The sequence below is a fragment of the Athalia rosae genome, chromosome 2, assembly GCF_917208135.1.
Source record: "Athalia rosae chromosome 2, iyAthRosa1.1, whole genome shotgun sequence".
Classification (NCBI taxonomy): Eukaryota; Metazoa; Arthropoda; class Insecta; order Hymenoptera; family Athaliidae; genus Athalia; species Athalia rosae.
In genome coordinates this window covers 6,792,868-6,816,120 of record NC_064027.1, presented here as the reverse complement: position 1 = coordinate 6,816,120, position 23,253 = coordinate 6,792,868, and the positions used below count along the sequence as shown (strand labels likewise).

The 23,253-nt window shown below is 41.4% G+C and overlaps 1 protein-coding gene across 10 annotated transcripts in view; it reads left to right on the top strand.

Annotated features, from left to right (window-relative positions):
* The window catches only part of LOC105684675 (KH domain-containing, RNA-binding, signal transduction-associated protein 2-like), a 54,617-nt gene that overhangs the window by 21,174 nt on the left and 10,190 nt on the right, over positions 1–23,253 (top strand). For 7 of the 10 annotated variants that reach the window (XR_007277179.1, XR_007277178.1, XM_020851592.2 and 4 more), the window contains exons 2-3: positions 11,210–11,331; positions 21,069–21,188. Coding sequence is in view for 8 of the 10 variants with exons in the window: in XM_020851592.2 (XP_020707251.1) it covers positions 11,210–11,331; positions 21,069–21,188 (242 nt within the window). In the remaining 2 variants the exon portion in view is untranslated. The remainder of the gene's footprint in view (positions 1–11,209; positions 11,332–21,068; positions 21,189–23,253) is intronic. The other 3 variants (XM_012398227.2, XM_025746944.2, XM_012398224.3) reach the window with 1 other exon arrangement.

The window sequence follows — 23,253 nt, the reverse complement described above, 5'->3', positions numbered from 1 at the left end:
AGTCTAAAAGAAATTATAAGAAGAAAAAAAAAAAAAAAAAAAGAATTCATACAAATTGCTAACAATCGCAAGAGTGTCGTAAAGTTTGTTGTACCGGGAAGGGCATGCCTGGTTAAATCTGACAAGAGAGAGCGAAGGGCCGTCTTTTGAAGTTCTACTAATGTGGCAGAGCTCAGACGAGAACACGTTCGAGAATCAAAAGCAGCCTGCGGCCGCGTGCGTCTCGTGTCTATTTCGGAAAGGAGTTGACCGTGACACTATACGACTGTATTGTGGAGTGCGGTGAACGTGGTCAATCGATTCGACCGATCATTCATTAACTCATTGCCAGTATCGCGTGCGCGGATCGTTCAACGTTTCGACTTTGCAAATCGATCACCGCGAATTCAATCTTCGAGCTTTTATCCTATTATTATTATTATTATTATCTCGGATGCGGTATACTTTTTCTGTTTTTCTTTTTCTTCGCTTAATTTGACAGTCTCGCAAAACTTTTCACCCTCCCATTTTATCCCGCATCACCTTACGTACGAGGCGAAAAAGAGATAAAAGTAACGTCGGACTTGGTATCGGAAAGTTTTATCTCTCGTGAAAAGTAACGCGGAAATAATTAGCTACTCCCTAGGGGGAAATTCGGGGGCCACGGACGCAGTAGAAATGTCAAAACTATCTGTTTCTACAGGTGTAGGTGCCAGGAATCGTTTTACAATTTATCACGAGCGGTCTTGTAAAATTTCTTTTTAAATTTTTTCTCTTCTTTTTTTTTTTGTTATCCTTCTTACCAATTTTTTTTTTCATACCATTTTCTACTTTTATTTCTGCGGTGCGAGATAAAAACCGCGGTGACTGCACAACGACGTACTCCCGGTGATATAATAAAAATAATAAAAATAACAATTGTCCTCGTTCAGTTTTACGATGGTCGTTGTCGTCATCGTTGTAGTGCAAGTGGATAGATATGAAGTCTCGAATGGTTAGGGGTAAAAAAATATGTAGTAGTTGGTCGTTTTTTTTTTTTTTTCTACTTGCAAAAGTTGAGAAAAATATATATCACAATTTGCAAAGAGACGAACTTTGCAAGGTGACTTTGAGCCATGAAAGGGGTGAAGTTTTACCGTTCGTTGAATGATCCGTAATTTTAACTATTCGGAATCTCTGCTGAGGTCTGAAACGCGTGGATAAAAAGAACCGATTGTGAGAAACGCCGGGGTCTTCTGTGTGCAGCTACGAAAAGGCAGACCTCTCGTTCCAATTATTACTTCACCAGCCAGACAATTTCTTACCTATCCAAATATAACTTCAGACTGGAATAGCTGCAGTATAAGTTCGTTTACCCAACATTCGGTTGCATCTCACACTGCCACTTTACCAGCACCACCGCCGCACCGCCGTCATCATCGCGACCAACTTATACTTCACTTCTATTAGACAGGAAAGCTAAATGCGTCACCTGCGACCTGCTGCACGAATCTGTACCGGATGGATGGATGGATAGATGGATATCCCCATGCTGTACTCGGAAGGTTCCTAGCTCTAGTTTAGTTTTTTCTTTTTTCTTTTTTCTTTTTTCTCTTGTATTCTATTTGAGCTTTCCATCCCAAGTGGGTTACTCTGTAGATATAATAAGAAGTAAACTCGCAATCAAGTGGCTTATACTCTCTTACTTCCCAAGGGTAGAAAAAAAAAAGAAAGCAAGAACCTTCGACTATAATATACGTACGTCTTCTCGATTGGTCTTCACCCCGCAGCGATGGCTCCGGAGCTTACTTTAGAAGACTCACTTTGGCTTGACGTGAGTATGGTAGCAAATTATACCCCAAAGCTATCCTAGCGAGGCTGTTATAAATCAGAACCATTCGAAGACTAAAGCTTCTGATGCATAGTGCTACGAAGCTTCGTTATAGGTATACGCGAACATTTGTAGAAAATAAGGAGCTGTGGGTTGTTTTTCTTCGTCCTTTTTCAATCTATTTCATGCGATATCGATTAGCGCAAGTCTGTGTCGAGTAAATATCGACAGTCGATATTCCGATATTAACGGCACATTCGTTACAATATCCTTGCGTTCTAACAGCCCAACATAACTCTGAATTATCGGGGCATGTAATCACCGTGTATGTGAAGTATACAGAGAGATTGTGATAAAGTGTGTCGATACAGCCGATCGTGTAAATGAATATATTCAAATATTTCGGAGGCGTGTTTAGCTTAGAATATCTCCACGATGGAAAAACGAACGTGTCTCGTATACTATTTCGATCATAAGCCGATGAAATATTCATTCTTCTTCATCGACACTCGAAAATTCATGAAATTTATGGAAAAACTGAATTTCGATAAATTCTTATTCGACGAGGAATATCTCATTGTTCGCGAGAATCCGTCGAACAACTCTCAAGACAATGACGATCACTCGAGAGATTCGGCTGCTTCACCGAAAACTGAAAGTACCTACTGGAGCACTTTGGACGTACATCCGTATACAAGGATTCGTACAATTATGCCGATTTCGCTTTTATTTCTCTCTCTCTCCACTTTCAAAGTGCATAAATATCAACGTTTGTTTTAATGCCTCGTTGAACGTGGCAATTTATTTGTTTTTCAAATTGCCTCTCGCGATAGTAGCGCAGCTGCGCCGAGACGAGCGATGAAATGTGATAATTCAGAAAATTTTCGGAGCATTAATTACGAAGCGTTGCACGCAGTTTGTCGGAGGTAACAGTTGTCGACGATTGTAAAAAATTCACAAACGAACCTCGCTACGACTCGAATGGTAATGCCGATGATTTTACTCATTGTAGTTAGATCGTATGTTATCCAAGATATTTATCATTCGCCCGTTTGATTACCCTCCTCGTTCTATAGTTGAACGTCGTAACTATAGATTTCACCCTAGCCTCGTTTCTCTCGGTACTATTCTCGACGATTTGTGTTTTAGAATCTTTTAATAGTTAACCCAGATCCCCGAAGCCCGATCTAATTATTCCATCCGGAAACATCTGCGCCGCTTGCACGCACACCGCGCGAACCTTAGATCTGTGTGTTCCATAGGCCCGAATGCTTATTATGCTGCGTATGCCGACGGCGCGTATAACGTCGGGATGATTCGTGAGGATGTGCGCGACACGCGTACGTCTCTCTGCTGCTTGTGCATATCTGCACCCCCGCATTATTTCGTCGACCGATGCGAAAACGAGAGACGCGTAGATTTCGCTGTACCTGCCTCGTCGCAACGAGGAATGATTTAGAAATTGGCACCACCTTGCCTCCGAACGTAATCGAGCGTGCAACAAAAATAAAACGTACAAGCAAACGGCTCTTATTTCGCTCCCGGTGTACGTGGATTACGTTTTATTCAACATGGATTTAGGCACGCTGTGTATTCGCTATGTACCGCGAGCTGGACAATGTCCAAATCAGTTTAACGTCTGATCAATGAAAATGATTTTTAGTTGAATCTCCCAGTGATTTTATGCACGATATTTTGGTTCGTCTGTTTCGCGCGAATGGTGGAGAAAAATTCTGTCGATAGTGATTTATTGAATTTTTCTATATCGCTCGCCTTACATTTTCCTCGATATGGCGAATCTTGCCAATATCGTGTTACCATAATGTGCGAGAATTTTCAAAGATCGGATTTCTGGTCAAGCGCGTCGTTGTGCATGACCTCCTCGCTGGGCATACCTACCTATACATTTTGACTTTTCGTAACTCCCGCAACGGTAAAACTTCCCTCGTGGTGGCAAAGGGCACGGTACGCGAAAGGGAGGATACCGAAAACTTGGCAAACTTTCATACTTTCATCTATTCGTATGTAGGTATAGCTACGTGATGCATCATATGTGATACGATCCAATTTTCTTCTTTACTTCCTCACATGGATTCGTGTACTGTATAGTTATACACTCACTGCACTTACACGCCTTATACTCGATCGGGTTTCTAAGCGAGAAAAATTTTGCCAAAGATTTTGAGGTCGCAGTAGCGCAGAAACCGACCACCTGACGCGACGATTATTTCGACACACTTGTAGGTAGACCCGAGATTAAATTCATCGATTTGTGTCTGGAATCAGCATAGAAATGTACCATTACTATGAGATTTCTCAAAATCCATAGCTTGGATTTTGTTCGATTTTGGGTAAGAGAAAAATATTTTTTTTTATATCCCATTCTTATGTATTTTGACCTCAGGAATCCGAATCCGTTGAGTAAATTGAGCTACGAATTTTTCCCATCGAGATATCTCAATTTTTCTGCTCCAAAAAGCGATGAGTTGGCGATAACTCGATCAATTTGAGACATGGATCAATTTTTCTTTCGGATTCGGATTCCTGAGATGAAAATACATCATAATAGCATATAAAATGGAATATTACCCCGTTGGATATTTTCGATTTTTGGGCCAAAACTTAAGTATTTAAAAAATCGACCGTATGACACTTTTCTGACGTATTTTGACCTCAGGAATCCAAATCTGAAAGAAAAATTGATCTATCTATAAAATTAACCGAGTTATCGCCAATTTTTCGCTTTTTCGGGCCAAAAATAAAAAATTGATTTTTTAGTCTATTTCAATGTATTTTGAGCTCAGGAATCCGAATCTGGAAGAAAAATTGATCTATCTTCAAAAATGACCGAGTTATTCCCATTTTTTCGCTATTTTTGGCATAAATCTGAGGATATCTCGAAGGGAAAAAATCGTAGCTCAATTTGGACAACGGATTCGTGTTCCTGGGGTCAAAATACATAAGAAAAGTGCCATACGATCAATTTTAAAAAATAAAAAATTTTGGCCAAAATTTGAGATTTTTCCAAGGGGTACCCCTTACGATTTTTTCAAATTTGGACCAAAAATTTTTATTTTTTAAAATTGATCGTATGGCACTTTTCTTACGTATTTTGACCTCAGGAACACGAATCCGTTGTCCAAATTGAGCTACGATTTTTTCCCTTCGAGATATTCTCAAATTTATGCCAAAAAATGCGAAAAAATGAGGATAACTCTGTCATTTTTGCAGATAGATCAATTTTTCTTTCGGATTCGGATTCCTGAGCTCAAATTACATTAATATAGACTAAAAAATCAATTTTTTATTTTTGACCCCAAAAAGCTGAAAATTGGCGATAGCTCGGTTAATTTCAGAGATAGATCAATTTTTCTTACAGATTTGGATTCCTGAGGTCAAAATACGTAAGAAAAGTGTTATACGATCGATTTTGAATAATAAAAAATTTTGCTTAAAAATTGAAAATTTTCCTATGGAGTATTTCAATTTTGGGACAAAAAATAAAAATTTCATCTTTGGGTTGTTTATGGCATTCTTATAAGTATTCTGATCTCCTAGGAATTCGAATCTCGTAACTTAGTTTCGCAGTTTACCCCGTCGTTTTCATTATTTTATAAACGAGGTACAAGTTTCATTATGCACATAACGGTGTCCATAATTTAACAAGAGTTAAGTTTCCACAAACATTTTTGTATATCATCGTGCAGTCGTGAGAATCGCGAAACTGCACATCACATCCTGATAATTTTCCAACAGTGTCGAGGTCTATACTTTCGCGATGCAGAGAAGAAAAAAAGAAAAACAATTTTTCTCGTATCATCCAGTTGAAAATCTGACGGTTTTGACGTACGTCTACACGGTTTGTACATTCGCACTTTTGCTCCGGAATTTCGAGCTGTTGCTCTCGCAGGTATATGCATCTCATCGCGGCTGCAATGTAGAGAAGAACTAGGAAACGAGAGTCTCCGGTGTAAGAGGCGGACATGGAATTAATTACGAAGCTCATACGTCAACCTCCACCTAAAGGATAGCTCGCCTGTCAACCGTAAAGACCTGCTCAGTTCATTCGAAATTCCTTCGACCGCTGGATCGCAGCTATGCCAATTTATTCACCTTCGTGCCTTGCCATTTTTCCAATATTCGAATTTCTTCTCATCTGCCATTTTTAGGACTTTTCTTTCTCGGCGCCATTGAAGCTGTACACCACCCTCTCCGTGTCCCGTGTGCGATTTCGAATAATTTTTTGAATCTTCGATCCAATCCTACGAGAATTTATGGATCGCTTCTTTGATCGGTTATAAATTCCGCATGAATTTCATGCACATAATAAATAGAGAAATGATTCGCACCGTTGCGTCTAGACCTATCAATCTTATCGCGTGTTACTTTCTCATCTTGTTTTTCCAAGCAAAACAAGCACCGGCACGGGAGCAGCAGCTATAGTTTTGGACCATCCGTTTATTCGCGTGACAGCGAAGTTCTATATAGTTGTGCTATTGCATGTACAGCCCTCGCCTTTCTCCAAGACGGTGGAGAGAGGATGGTTGCAAGATGGGAAAGGGTTACGCGTTAATCACTACTTGCGGCTCATCAACGCAAACCGTTCTTCTGCTTCCAACAAAGGAAACATGACAAACCCACCCCAACAATTTATGGGGAATCCGACGCCCTCGGTATTTTCCATAAACCAGATGCAAAGTATGACTAGGGAGCCGGCTATTAAATGTTTTAACATTTCGTCCTCGCGAGACGGAGACAAGGATAAAAACATCATCTGTTAGACCAGTAAAACTGTAGCTACACGTCTCTAGTGAAAAGTCTCTGCGTATAAAGGCCAGAAATTTGCCATTCAAATTTCACCCCACCAATTCGTATAGTTACGTACCGCGCATCTCGACTTCAGATTCCGACGCCCGATTTCATTATATGTAGAAAAAATCGCACTTTTCAAGCAACGAAGAACTCACGAAGTATATTAGGACAATTTTCTCACGGTATTTTTCTCCACGTCAACGAAAAAAGAATTTTTTTTAATGATCTTCCAACGATAATCGCTTATAATAGTGGTCGTTAATAAAAGCGAGGCGAGAAGCATCGTTAAAACCTATATCTATCCACGGCTGTACACCACCGCTGCTCTACCTAGGCGATGCAGAACTCCGTGAGAACGGGGTAGAAAAAAAAAAAACTAAAAAAAATGAAAAAAAAAGGAAGAAGAAAAAAGAAAGTTGGTGCGCGCATATGTAGGTACCTATATGACTTTTTCAGAGCCATTCAACCTTAACTGTGAAGTGCAGCGAGCGTTGCAGCATCTCGCATTTGAATACACGGGTGTATAAATATGAACAAACTTGCGCATGTGTGCGCGCGGGCACATGCATACCACCTTCGTAGAAAATCCATTAATTACTCTCCCTTAATAATACTAGCGCAGTAGTTCGAGCGGCTATAGCAACGAATATTTTCCGGGTATGCGGATTTATATGAAGCTATACGGCTGGTCTAAATCTGCTCAAACTTTGATACCGTGAGAGCGGAGGCGCGACCACGTTGTTGAGTAATTTTTACTCTCCGTACAGCAATTATTTTTCCTTTTCTCCGACGTATGACGTTCTATTTTTACGTACATGACCCGGTGAATTATACGGTCCATGTATCTCTGGTAAAAAAATTTTGATTCGCGTTGAACTTGAAACACCGTTTCCGATGGCTGAACAAAAAAAGAAGAAAAAAATTTCTCGTCTTCATTTCTGTTCTCGTCTCTTTTCACTTTAGACTTTTTTGTGAAACGGAGAAGAGCTTCGTGCCAAAAACTTTTGATTATATTTTTTCATAAGGATGTTAAAGAACGTGAGCATGCTCATATATTCGGTACATGCATTTTATGTTCCCACCTCCACGTGTATCGCATTATGCCGTACCATATCTCCCGTTTTTGATTGAGATTGCCTTTCTATCGAGCTCACCTATGAACCTATACGAAGGTATTACTTCTGTGTAGGTAAATATCGTAACAGGAAGGAGGAAAAGTTTTCCTATGTGGATAGCATACTTCTTTTTAGGGACTGAAATTCCTCGCTTGAACTTTAAACCTCCTAAACCACCTCTGTCGTTTCGATCGAAAAAACTGGGTTTCTCGTCGTCTTACGAATATTGATAAAATTCTACATCGTACAAATACGAACTTGAGATACGTCATTTCGTTTCATGCATGTCCCCGATAGCTTCGGCGACGAAAGTATATATTCTTGTTTTTTCAACTTTTTTATCAGTCGTTTATTTATTTATTTTTCATTTTTTTTTTTTCCATCGCGATATACCCGCCGAGGGCAAAATGACGGTCAATAGCTGTGACATTACGTATCTGTAAGGATTCCGTATAGCCACATACATATATAGCCCCCCGATATCTCGAATATCGCGCTAAATTCAAGTGAAAAGATTCTACAGGTTGCAGTAGCAGTTTCGTATGTGTGTATACCTATGTATACAGACACGGCAATCTTACACACGATATAACCATATCTTCTTCGACCCGCGGCATTCTTCTCCTCTCCTTCTCCTCCTCCATCCGACTTCGCGTATACTTTAATCTTTGTTAGACCCCGGGCTTTTTAACCGTAAAACCCCATAAAAGACATATCGGCTATCTGGCGACGGTGTCCTAAGAAACGATGGCGGAACGGGTGGGTATGCGCCGGTTCGGGCGGCGGGACGTCGTACACATGGGGTATATACAGCGAGCCGAAATCGGAAGATAACCTGGCGGTTTAGTCCCATATACGTACGCGAGGTACGTAGGGATATCCGCACGGTAGGACACGGACTCCGCTCGGCAAAGCCAACGGGATATCCGGGCGCGGCTCCCGAACCCCCGTCGTATTTCAAATTCCGAAACCAATAAAACACTCGAGGAACGCTCATTATTCTCGATTTCCCGCCTAGTCGCGGACATCTCCGCAGGCCGACCCCCTTAACACAACGTGCGATAACACCTCCGGTATAGATGTAGCGATATCTCTACTTCTTCGGAGGCCCCTTGTGGCCACGGAGATCTCCGGCATAAACACGGACAAACTCCAACGTACCGTAACCGCGAGAAATAGAAAGCACCGAGGTGGCCGACAGGAAACGTTGGACGGAACATTGAACATATTTATCAATAATTCAGGAGACAATATAACCGCACCTCAGTTTCCGGTGCCAGATACACCGGCGCATCCTCCTCGTGGACTTTACTCGCTCGTTGACTACTGCGGTCCTACGGGTATCGCCGCGCGGCTCACTGGAGGCAGGAAGTCCGATAGTCACCTCGAACGGGAATCCATTACGCACCCGTAATTCCCCTAATATCTATCCATCGAAATTCCCCTGAAAATGGAACTCACCGTCGCCTGTGTAAAACTTTCGGAATTTTTTTGATCCTCGAGTTGAATCGGGAAAGCGTTCAACTTTTAATGCGAGTCTTAACATACATGGAATACGTAAGAGAAAAACTTTTTTCGGCAGATCCTATACAACCGAATTTAAACTGCAATACGACCATTCGGATTCGGATGTATTAAACATATGTGCGAACAACTGAAATTCGCTGATGGAAGAAAGAACGGTCAACTTCGAACCGTTCAGCTTCTGTAATATCCGACGAAATTTGCTTTTCTTGCTTCGAATTTGATGCGGCTGGGTGACTTCGCGTCGTCTTTTATCACCGCGAAAGGAGTGGATGCCCCCCGAATCGTTGAAATTTGAATTTCAAAAATTCTACGAACAACGAACGATACGTATACCTATATATATATATATCTACCAAAATTTGGTATATTATATACGGCCAGTAGGTACGTACAATCGTCATCGGAGCCCTTGGCTCTCTCCAGAGCGGCTCCCTTTGTTCAAGGATTTATAGCAATCCCTGAAACAGTTTCCACCCTCACTTTATTCATCTTATTCGAGTGTAATATATAGCTGCGGGGGTCGAGGTATTCAACGTCGAGTGTCTCGCTCCATTCGATCTACCAATTATTCCCGAATTTCCCTCTCACTCTGTACCTTCGCTATTATTGTTAAGGTCTATAGAATTTTATTTCATTCCCACATAGCGTAATCTCCCGAAGGCGTGTCAAGTACTCGCTACTACGCAGGTATACGTGTATCCATAACCCGAGCTTTTCTCTTCGCTATTCTTTCTCCACTTCTTCATTTTCTGTTTTTTTTTTTCGTTTGTTTTTTTTTTGTTCCTCGCCGTGCAGTTGCAGCTGGCAAAACGCACGAGTGCAGAAAAGCGCGACGTCGCGTCGCCCTTCTGAACCACTGCTTCGTTTATCGCAGCAGTTTTTACTTCGAAATTTTTTCGGAGTGATAATTCCAAACCTCCGCATCGAGTCCCACCATACAATCTCTTTTCATTCAGAATACCGAGAGGCAAAGTTCCTTTTTTTTTTCTCTCGCTAGGAATGGGTAGTTTTGAAATTTTTCGAACGCTTGATTTCGACGTGACCTCGACGTTGTATCGTCGAACATCGGTGTACTTCGGTGAAATTGAGGAGGCGGAGGACGACGAAGCGGTTGTATACGGTGGTTTCGCGATGTCGATGGTGATAGCGTAGGCAAGATAGCGCGTCGATCCGCACAATGTGAGGGTGTGTAAGTAAAAATAGAAGATACGCGCGCACGAGTGAGCGAATCCTTGGCTCACGCTGAACGAAAAACACGAGCCTTTTGAAAAAGTTTTATCAAGGATACTCCGGGGCGACTCATCTCCTCTGACGTGTGCCGCGGTCCACACCGGAGTGAACCTTTTGTGCCTGATCAACCATTGTGAAGTTGCATCAACTTGGAAAGTTGTTTGCCGTCACGGTTTTTTCTACATTTTTTTCTTGTTCTTTTTCTTTCTTTTCTCCATTCCCGTGCCCCCTTCACTGATTTTCGAATCGATTCATCCGTCGAACAGAAATATCCGACACCCGACCCACGTGTGTGTCCCATTTCTAGCCGCGGAACGAGTGCCCCCAGAAACGGTCGATTGACCCAAAATTTTTGTAGAAGACAAAAAAAAGAAAAAAACAACGAATGAAAAAGTTTTCAGAGAAAAATGACGATGCGCGAGCGCTCGAGGTAACAATTTGAAAAACTAATAGCGCTGCATAGATCTGTAGAAAATTTACGCGGTCAGATTCGATGTCACGTTTACCGTGGATATGGTCTATAAATTTAGTCTCTGTCGAAGGAAACAAACGACCAGACGATGTGTAACAAACTCGAAAGATAAACACGAAAAAGCACAAAATGCCGCAGCGTACAGTGCGGTGGGGTGCACTCGCTGCATAGCCGTAACACTTTGTTGTACTAGAAGTTCGTCCGATGGGCGTCGATTTCGTTGACGATAAATCTCAAAGAATATTCGTTCGTTATTTGTTACAGAAATTCAAAAGACTCAGGCCATCGGTAAACCTCTGAGGGACCCGAAGTACGTTGATATTTATAGAGAGAAACCGATAAGGGTCGCTGTCAAGGTACTCGTACCGGTGCGCGAACATCCAAAGGTAAGCATTATAAATGTTTCTCACGCACACATTTCTCACACGTATCTGTAATTGTCGTATACGATATACGTATTGGTTTTTTGTTACCTTTGATTTATTCAATTCGTATGAAAAAAAAATTTACAACAGTATACATGGTATTATATGTGTTGTGGAGAAAAAGATTCATAACGGCGCAGTATTTGAGATGAAATTAATGGGCTGCTGAAATCAGTTGTGAATCCTGAATGAGTTGAGTGACTTATGGGCTCTGAGAAGAAATATTTATAAGAAGTAATTGTATACTCTATACACTAAAAATATATCCAGCTCTCGTAACGCCCGACGCGATGAAGATTTTCACGTACATTTAAAATGTGGTTATACGAAAATTATTAACCCTTCGACTTGGTGTTCGTAAAATCATGCCGTGTCATAATTGTTTGGTATGTTTTCAAAATATTCTGTCGTGCGGAATGGGAGAAAGAAAAAATTATTCTACACAAGACAATTAGGTTCAACGTACATTATTTTATTCGCGTTAAACAGATCCTGTTACATTGTTAAATGCGACGAAAGTGCAACGTTTATTCTGCCTTTTCCCAGATAATGCATAACTGCAGTTGCATACCGATTCGAATGTCGCGTTCTTTTCCTACAAAAAAAAAAAAAGAAAAAAGAAAAAAAAAATGTAAACGAAAAAATCTTGACTCAGATAACGATGTATCGCGCATCCGTTAATCAAACACCTGCAACTGCGATACCGTCATAACTGCAGCACCGTAAGCGGTAACAACCCTTTGGCCGCATATCGCAAACCAGCGATTGCCAAGCCCCGTCCACTCCGCGCGTCCCCGTAACACCCCCGCGAAAGGTTGATCGTGCAGCCAGCAGGTGGGTAACCGGATAGGTAGGTACTACGTTCTCTGACGATTCGACGATAATTAGCGACGTTATCGTTATCAGCCGAGAGCCAACACGTGCGCGTTATGTGATTAATGGATGTGGACTGCACGGATTCTCTCCCTCACCGCCTCTGCTTATTCCCTGTCTCTCTTCTTCCCGGCCCTTCCCTTCTTCTCTCTCCCTATTTCCCCCTTTCCCTTCCATCGCGGCGGTAACACCGTGCAGGCGTTGCATCAAACTTCACCGCACATCGCGAAGTCCACCCCGACCGATCCCATCGCGCATTTCCCGAAAATGTGTCCCGTGGGATACGCGGACGTCAAACGACGCACTTGAGTATAACCGCGAAAAAACAATGCGGAAAAAGGAGATGGTTGAATTAACATACCCCACGATACCGTCGACGTTCTTTCACGAGCAGTCGATATTCGATCGGTTTCACTCAAGATTCATATTTAGGGACGAAATTGTGGTACGCGAGGAATTCGAAGTAGCTGTAGATACACGAATGCGAGAACACGTCGTAACGCAGTAGACTCGGGGCAACAATTACTTTAATTTCCTTCTCCCAAATGAAATTAATTCCTAACCGATCCCAGCAGCCGCGCAGCAACGGTAGCGGGTAACGTCAGGAACGACTTCTGCGGTATATTCCCGTAGGTATGTCTACTACGGCGAACAGGAACTCCGATAAACATATGCATACGTGTATGTATTATACGTGACGTGTAGTACGTGTACGTAGGTGTATATTTTATATTAATAGTGAAACGCGTTCAATTCCGCGCTTTCGCATGCATCAGATTTGATCATACGCTCCGCTCACTCGGTTCGCCATTCACATTATTCCGTCCGTAAATTGAAAATCTCCCGCTCATATGCATAAATTTGCACCGCGTTTGCTCCCGGAGTCTTCGACATCGTTTTAATTATATGACGTCACCTGCGCATACCTGCGGCCACCGACAATCGCGAAATATTTGCCAAAAGCAAAAAGGGTCGAAACGCAAAAAGGAGAAGCAATCGAAGTGTATATTTAAGCTTAGGGAACAATCGGAGTCGATTCTCGGGACTTGTGGACTCCCGGTGTAACGCGAAACCTCTTCGTGTACACGTATAGAATTTGACTCTTTGTTTGGATCGCGGGATTCGCCTGCGACGTATCTTTGATCGGGAAGTTTTCAGGGAATCCCGAATTGAACTGTGAAACGTGAATCTAATTCGAGATTCTATTTGCGCGATCCACAACGTGTTCAGGTAAGCGCCGGATATTCTGGGCACGTGATCAACGAAATTCTTCGTAATTCTTTATGCGTGACTCCGAGCTACGCCCGGTTCGCTTCGGTCCTCGTGTACACGTGATAGTCGCCATATCGGATTCCCGTCCACCCCCGGTAGCGTATGATGTTTCCCCCGATCGAACCTTATTTATTCTTAATTAATCAGCCGTACCCAACCTAACCCGCGCTTTTCCGCGCGCAATTTTGAGCTTTTTGAGCTTTTCCAAGCTTTTCCGGCGCCTTTCCGATCTTTCCTGAACTTTTCCGATCTTTCCTGAGCTTTTCCGATCTTTCCCGATCTTTCCCAATCGTTTATGTCCGTTAGCGTTTATGTCCGCTCTAAAACATCGCCCGTGTACCGAATTTATTTCCTCCTTTTCGCTGACGTTGTATCGGTTGTACGTATCGTGTTTCTCTCTTTCTGAATAGAAGTTGTTTTTCGCACTCGTCTCAATTATCACAACGCCATTTGGAATCGAGCACGTAGCCGATAACTTTTTCATCGCGGGGGGGGGGGGTCGAGTCGATTTTGATCGAATTCTCTTGATCGTAATGATTTGAGGCGAGCCGTTGCTAAAAAACGAGGTTTTATACCCACGTAATATCGTACCCTCGCACCCCCGAGGGCCTCCCTCTATCTCTGGAAACGTGGCAATGAAAACGATGGAAGGCTTCCTAAACTCCAAATATACTGCAATCAGCAATAAATCAAGATCGATTGAACCAATATATGGCGGAGATGGACCTACGCCCTCCGATATAATCGGTACTGTGTGTAGCCTATGGTACGACGGCGAACGTAACTAGGCCTTCCGCCCGCCCGCCGGGTCAATTTATGATTAACACTGCTCCCTGTTCCCCACATCTACCTCTCGCTTCCTTCTCCGCTAACCTTCTCAGAATTACTTCTTGTTGATGCTGCATCAGCTCTATAGTGATATATACCCCTCCTAATAATTCACCGCCCTGTACCCCGCTGCCTACCCTCGCTATTACACGTATGATACACACGTCACGTGTTTAAAGTTTCTGCACGCTCCTTTCACATGACATTAGAGTTCGCATTTATTAATTACGATCCATTTGTACCACGTCGTCCGGACGAAGCCGCCGAAAAATGAATCTGGATACGTGAGGAAATTAATCAATAGTAAATTCGACGTGTCGCAACGGCGGTGAGAAGCGACTGAAATTATCGTGTTATATCGCCTACCCGAAAAGTTAAGCGAAGTGAAATTTGTAATTCGAGATGAGATTCCACAGATACGATATATACACCCTTTGAAACGCGAGTAATTAGGCTCGACGGAATCGGAGAATAAAGGTAATAACGAATCGCGCGGCGACGACGTGCAGATGAAATCGTCCTCTCATTCTCATTCTACTCTCTTCTAATTTGTCTCCAGCGTTTTTGATGAGTCTAGAAATCAGTCAGTCATTCATTCAGTCGTTCGGCCGGTATGTCCGTCAGTGGAGCGTCGGTCCGTAGCCGCCGCTCTCCTCGACACAAGATCTTGATTTTGTCTGAAAGATAATTCCGTATCGCCGCTGAGCTGACGGCATTAATTAGCCGACGAGATGAATTCAATCTTCACTGAAAATCTTAATTAATTATAAGTTTTACCCCCTCGGTATCCCCCCCGCATTATAACGTCAAATGGTTGGTAACGCCGCAGCTGATTTCTCTCAGCTGGTTCTATTGTCTTGCTTTCGCGGACTCTCGGCTCCGAAATTCGCGCGATACTCGCTTCCATACGTAAGCACATAACCCGCTATGTATTCGATACAATTCCGAGACTTATGTATCGAAAGATACAACCCAATGCAGCTATTCTCTCGTTACTCAAACGCCAATCAGAATATTTTAATGCTAAAATTTGAACGTCGTGAAAAGACATTTCAGCTCTTTTGAAATGTATGATAACTGAACCGATTATTCGAACGACGTATATAAATATAATATTATACACCTCGTGCACACGGAATTTTCTTGTACGACGATCGGTCAATTAGAAGGTGTATCTTAGGCCGCCAACTTTCATTGTTCCGAGTTTTTTTTTTTTACCGCCGTTAATAATTTTCTTTAATTTCTGTCGGTACGAAGGTTCGAATTTTTATTACCCAATTCGTTTGGGAAAAATTTTCAAGGTTCTCCCGTCGCTCGTCGCGAGACCGGTCGCATTATAAATCAGGCTCTTCAACGAATGAGAAAAAAAATAAAGATAAATAAAAGATATAAAAAAAAATCCAATTTACCCAGATCGGTAAATTTACGAGGTACGGGGGACCGGCTTGCCTTTTTCAATGGGATAAATCAACTCTTATTTCGCTGCCGCTGGTAATTTCACCGGATATATGCAGAGTAGGTGTAACGGCGAAACAGGTTAATTGATCTTGTTCTAAATTTACCTCATTTCCTTGACAAATTCACTCTTCGGTCAACATCTTATAAATGCACGTCGTTCGTTGCTCGAATTTCACATTTTATCACAAATTGAAACAACGTATGACTCGTTAATCATTCGGATAAAATTTTGGAACGAAAAATAGAAAGCAAGTGATCTGCCCTGACGCGACCTTGGTGAAAAACATTTATTTATTTATTTATTTCATCTAGATTCCCCTCATCAAAGGGACTTCAAAATTGTTTTCCGCTCGACGCGTCAATTAACGTTTATACCTTAATTGGGTTTAGAGATTCCCCGAAATGCGGGAAAAGTTGAAAAAGTGTGATAATTGATAAAATACCGAAACCCCGTAAAAAACGAAAAGCATTCCGAGAATATTTCGAAATTACACCAGGAATTCCGCATTCGAATTCTGACTAAAAGTTCACTTACGTATCATAACATATACATTCTGTATCCGTTGCACGCACCAAAATCCATTTCATATTTTTATCCTATACAAAGTCGACGTGGTCGGTGATGTGCTTTAGCAAAAAAAAAAAAAACTCACTCAAAACGAAGAGATAGAAAAAAAGAAGGAAAGTGCACGCAGCTTTCATCCTAGTGTAGGTATGTAGGTATATAGAATTTGAAAATACCCAGTGGATCAGAATCAACGAGCTGCGGACAGGATGATACGTGACAAGGAATGCCGCGTCGTGTTTAGCTTATGGACTGCGAATGCACTTTGCAGTCCGTCCCATTTCGCAGCAAACAAGTAGATCGGATTTTTCGATGTCACAGCTCCTCTGCTTGATTCTACCTCCGACGCCTTTTGTTTTCGCACACTGTACAAAACCGGATCTATATCACCTCGGTAGTTCATTTTAAGTTTTTCAAAGTTTTCCGGCTACTTTTCCCCTGTATTTTCTCCTCTGTTTTCTCTATCGTCGTTAACGTCGGAGAATACGTTTGCTCATTGAAACTCAATGGAAAATAACTTGGTATTGTCTTCGGAAAAACTCCGAGGGAATAAATTTTCAAGTATCGCTATAGACGGCGAAGAGTATCTCGTAAGTGGAAGAAGTCAAGCTTCGGTCAGACTTATACTTTCTAAAGGAGATGGACTTACTCATTCCTGTTACTCGCTTCAACGTATTAAATTACAGCGCGTCAAGAGAACAAAATTTTAATGACTCGCTGCTAGACTCTGCAGTCGACATTTGTTATCGTTACTTTTAAATTACTTCGTTGATTTGTTTTTTTGTTATTTTTCGTTTTGGTTTTTCCTTTCTCTTAAGAATTGTCTTGACAATAACGTAATAGGGTACGTAATAATACAATATCATCTGCATTATGTACAATACTTTTCGAGGACTACGTGAATAGCGAGTTTCGAAAACCCGGATTCGTAGTGCACTTTTCCTAATTCCTCCAGTTCAGCTGAAACTTTCGCTGCGATTCTCCAACGAATGAGTTGGCGTGAAAAATTCTACGAATAATTAACAGAAAATCCTTAATCATGAATCCGATTTTGAGAAAAGGAATTGTCTGTACGCGATAAAACGAAAGAAGAAGAAGAAAAAAAAATGGAAAAATTTTAACGAAGTCAGCGGAGTTATTGGGGCAACTGGATAAAGATTAACCACAAAAAAGAAACAAACAAAACATGACCCCGCAAAATTAAGTGAAAAGTGATTCGCCGTAAGGCAGCCGTGTGCGGGGCGAAGAGCTGAAGAATATATGCACGAAAACTCGACTCTGACGCTCGCGGTAAATGATTAAAGAAATAAAATTGAAAAAAAAAAAAAACAGCCAGAAAAAAAAACTAAGCCGTGAACAACATAATTAAAAAATTCCAACGACGGATTGCGCGGGTTACCGAGAGACAGAAATAAATATGAGAGTGAACCGGAATTTTAATGAAGTTCGCCTCACTTATTTTTCCTCTCGTTCTAAAGCACCCCCCGATCATCCACCCCCGTACCATACGTGTCTCCATATATTCTTTCTCTTTCCGTCGTTCCCTCTCTGCATTTCTTCTCTTCATTCTTGTGCCAAATCTGCATTATTCTTCACGCTTTTCACTTCCCTTTTCAACCCCTTTACCACACTGCGCCGTCCACGTACGGTCCAATAACCTTCGGCACGATCACTACTTCGCGCTACTTTGGTCTGCAGTGAGCCGTGCCGTTTTGCCAGTTCCCACGTTAAATCCCGCGACCGCATCGGCATTCCTATTTGTACGTATACCTGTGTATGGCTCACCGTCTAGAATTCTGGATACCTATAAAAATGGTAATACGCCACGGTAGATTCGCACTTGATCTCGTTAACGATACGACGCTCACATTCAGTTTGCAAACGATTCTATTAGCCGTAAAGCTCGGACGGACAGCGGAGAGAAAATTTTCCACATTACCGACAAATCTTGTCCGAAGTTCGTTTGTCAAAGTAACAAAGAGGGGATGAAAAATGAAAGGGAGGAATATTTGAAGCGTTTTGAGAAGATGAAGCAATAAAGTGATCCACGTCGATTACAACGGATGGAAGGCAGGAATGGGGGTTCGTCAGAAGTGTGATTATATAGAACCCTACTTTGACCTTTCTAATCAATTATGAATTTATAGGGAGGACCATGTTATATTAGGTATAATCCAATCCGAACCTGCTTCGCTTTATATATACGTACAGAAATTTAGGGCACTCCATGAATTTATATGGAGAAGCGAAGGAGCTGCAGGGCTGAAATAATATGAAAATACCCCTGTAATACCGTTGCGAAATTTTTACAAGCGGTCCACGTTACGCGTCGAAAACTGAAATTGGTTGGTTGAAAATTTTCATCGTCTTTCTTTCACTTGTTCCGAATTCGGTTCGACCCGTGTTTCTCGAAAAGTAAACGAAATGAGCCGTGTGCGAAAACTTGAGGGACGATTCTAAAAATACGGTTTGCAGAAATATAGATTTTCGCAGTAACGTACCAGGTTACTCGACGTCTCCAAAAGATCAATATACACATGTTCAGCTTGCCCCAACGACACAATACAGGACGGAATGATTTTCTCCGAATTTTCTCATACCCATACGTACGCCTTATAGATACGTAATATGTTCGTATGTCGAACAGAAAATTCCTGTCGAAATGGGATTTTTAAATTGAGGCGTCTGCAGGACCCTCTTGAAACCAGTCGCGCGTACATAACAGCTGCCGCTGTCTCGTCAGAAGTAACGACTATACACGTCCCATTTTCTTTTCACGTCTTTTTTCCACCCGTCATCCACAACCCTTAATTTTTTGCCATCTTTCCACACGGTTTTTGTCTTTCATCTTTTTTTATTTTCATCTTCAATTTCTACGTCGCGTAGGCGAGCGCACCCTATACCCGTGTCCATGTTCCAATACGTATCTTCCGGAGGCACGGGTTGCCAAATAGAAACTTTATATACTGGGGGATTAATTTAACTCGTGCCTGTGTAGGTAGGTGTGTAATATAATCAAGAGAATCGGGGATGATTAAATTAATTACTCCATAGTACCACTACCCTTCAACTAATCGCTGTTATTTGAAATGGGTCACATTCTCCTGCCCTAAGACTACAAGACCCCGATAACTGTATCTTGTTAGAAACGTGTTATTAGCTTACGTATATAGGCATCGTACATTCGACCGAGGCCTCTACAGGGTGTACCGAAAGCGTCGAACACCCTCGAAATCGAATCTCGAATACGCGGCTAATTTACACCCTGGAAGAAAACAAGATCCTGTAATTGAAAGAAAGCAAAAAAACATGACCGCACTTTATCCACTCAGCAGTGCCGTTATATCGCGTTTTCATTAACGTTACGAGCTGTTTTTCAACAAAAGCATACAAGCAATGTCAACCAACGGAAGCTGTATAATCTGTTTGAAATTTTCTCAACATCGAAACAGTCGCCCCTGCTGTATGTCACTGCGTACAGAAATATAATAATATTACATATATATATGGACATGTTCCACATATATATAAATGTAGTATACCGGTACACATAGATATAAGTTCGGGGAAGAGAAACGTCGTAGGGAGGTCGTATTTTAGGCGAAATCTCTTTTTGATGCATTATTTATTTACCTTACAATGAGAGCTCTCGCTTCGCCCGCCACTGTATATGGCGTACTTCCTCTCCTCTTCCTTTTCCTTTTTACTTTTCCCTGCGCCACCGCCACTTTTCCAATTTTTTTTTTTTTTTTTCTTTGTTTTTCTGTTCTCTTCTCTTCGTTTTTTTTTTTTTTGTTGTTTTTTATTCATTCTTCTCCCTTATTCCTCTTTATATACCTACCTCTTTGCCGCTGCCGTTACTGCAGCGTCGAGCCACTAAAGCCATGAGACAATAAACCTTGGATCGAGTAAAACGTGAAAGTATACGTACTCACGTACGTGTTTCGCGGTTTTCACCCCTGCGCGGGTTAAAATGTCAAGACCAAAAATAAAAGCTCACGCACGGTATACGTTGAGAGGTATAGGTATACTCGGAATCGCTATACGAATTATTTATTTATACCTTTACATTGTTTCTTTCTTTCTCTCCATCTCATTTTTCCTTTCTTTCGTTCAATCTCTTTTCTTTTATACAACGGCTGCGCACGTGCTCTGTACCGAGGATATTTCTCCGTAGGGATCCTTGAAAAATTTAGCCCGAAATTAAATTTCTTCAAAATGATGATTAGCGAATACCTTATATACACGTTTATATATATACCTATAATATTTTAATATACCTACACCCTTGGGGATAAGATTAATTACTTATTTCTCAAATTGTTTAATTAAACGAACCACTCCCCTCGAATCTTATCGCTCAAAAGTCGGAATATTGTACAGTTATTGTATAATTTTATTGAAAATTGTCAATATTCAAACCACACTCACAAAAAATTAATTAGGGACAAAATATAAGAAAAAATCTCATTCCGACAGAAACAGCCTCTGTCTCTGCATCGGTTACGTAATTAAAAATATTCAAAATCAAGAGAATTTTTTTTTTTCCTTATTTTTTTTGCGGATATTCAACGAAACAAAAGTTTCTGGATTTTTTCCTGCAGCATATACGTATAAACATGGATGGAACACTCGGTTGATTGCTCACGTGCGCACTTATTATCAGAGAGCGAAAACGTTAATCAGTTTCTTGTGCTTGTTGCAGTTCAACTTTGTCGGGAAACTTCTGGGCCCCAAGGGTAACTCGATGAAACGTCTACAGGAAGAAACAATGTGCAAGATGGCTGTTTTAGGACGTGGGTCTATGAAGGACAGACAAAAGGTACAAAGCCTATTTTGGCGTCTAATATATCACGTCATTTCTCATCTTCCGTCACCTTCACCTCCCTCTTTCCCCCCCCCCCAGCCTCGGTATAAATGTTACTCCGCTACGTTTAACGCGGTCAATTATTTGATTGGAAGAAAATTTTCAGAAATCATCGATTCGTATAAAATAGATGCTCCTGAAAAATAAAGAAATAAGATTCCAAATGATATTTTTTGTACGTAGTTTTTTGTTTTTTTTTTCATGTTCTTACCACCGACGACGAGTGATTCCGTGACATTTTTATCGCCCATGCGTATAATCCTCCGTTTGCGAAGGGTCCGTCTCTCGTGTTATATCTATAATTCCTACCCATTACTGCAGCTAGATAAATATATATGTATAACGTTTCTCGCGCGCGTTCGTTGGAACTTAAAGCCGAGATGAATTACGAGCTTCAGAGAGTTTAATTTCACGGCTACGGCTCAAAAACTCGAAAAGGATTGCCTCTGGAGAAAGACGAAATTTTACAGTCCGTGCCAGGGAGAGTAGACACACCTAATTCTAATAATTCGAGTTCAGTGCAAGGCACGATTCGCGGTTCGTGCTCGAAAATCATCTGAAATGTACGTATCTATGTATACATTTGTATGTAAGTATACAGTATATCTACATAGAATATTTGCGTACTCGATTTCCAGTTCGTATATACATCGGTATACATAATAATGTGAAACGTCCAACACGTACGTCGAGGAAATTCGAGGAGCTTTTGGGCGTCGCGCAGCGGTGGTCGCGATGTGCTTTCGGTATCCGTAGCCGTAAACCTTTTACTTTTCGTCGCGTAGTCTTTTGTTTATTCCGAACACGTTCAAATCTGTCCCTCCAGAGCTTCCGAACCCTTTTTAACCAATTTCTAAAGATCCAAATGCACCTCACCTTAATCGGAACCGGCGAAAACCTATCCTCCGAATTCCTATTCTGTTTTATTTTTTTTTCTCTTCCCTTACCCTCTTCTCTTCTGTTTTCCCGTTTCATCTCCTCTCTCTTCCAACGCTGGAACGGACTATACCCTTATCGTTATGTCCTTACCTTTAGAGGACGTATACCGCATATTGAGTCGCCGCAATCGCTTGGGATTCGAAAAAAAGAAACTCCGAAAACATTTTCAACTTAAGTGCCACCGGAAAAACCACCCAGTCTAGTCGAAAACGAAACGTCACAGGCTCAGCGAAATCTTGACGCATTGTATATAGACTTTTTCACCGTCAGACAGACTTTGGTCGCTTTTTCCATTGTCTTTTTTTCTTCCTTCCTCTTTTCCTCCTTCTTACTAGTTTTCCTCTTCGCATCTCTATAATATTCTACCCGCAGCGCGCCCATGCGTTTTCTGTTATACATGTATACTTATACTCGTATTTCCATATCCTCTGCCAATATTCAATGATTGACTGACGATGTCGATATTACACCGACAGGCATACCTGTAACGATATACATTCGGTTGTACAATTTTTCTTTTTCATACTCTGCGTATGGTTTGTGTGCGATTTTGCGATAATTGTGGGGAAACTTTGAGTAACGTATGAAGTGTCTCGACATACATGCGGAATGCAATTATGAATTAAATTGGATGGTAGGAAAGAAAAAAAAAAGGAAGAAAATTCAAAAAAATATTGAATCAATATACTTGACTTACCGTTTGAGAAATTGGTCTCGTACCTTTGCCAATTTGTATATTTAAACGACCCTAATTGCCAATATCGTCAGTCCAATAACTCAACTCTCGTATGTATACATATATGTAGTCGGTATATATACAAACGTATGGATGTATACACACCTATATATACGCATATACTATGTATAACAGTGTGTTAGCAATGAGAGGGTTTGAATATATATCCTCCTGCGCTGCCTGCGTCGTCGTACATATATTATCGCCGTAGGGTACCGCGAGGCATTAAATATACAGATGAAGCTTTAAATTCTTCAGGGTACCGCGAATTTACTTATTTTTCTTATTCTTCCTAATATCGCTTTCCTCGTTCCCTCCTTCTTTTTCGCCGTTATATACGGACCT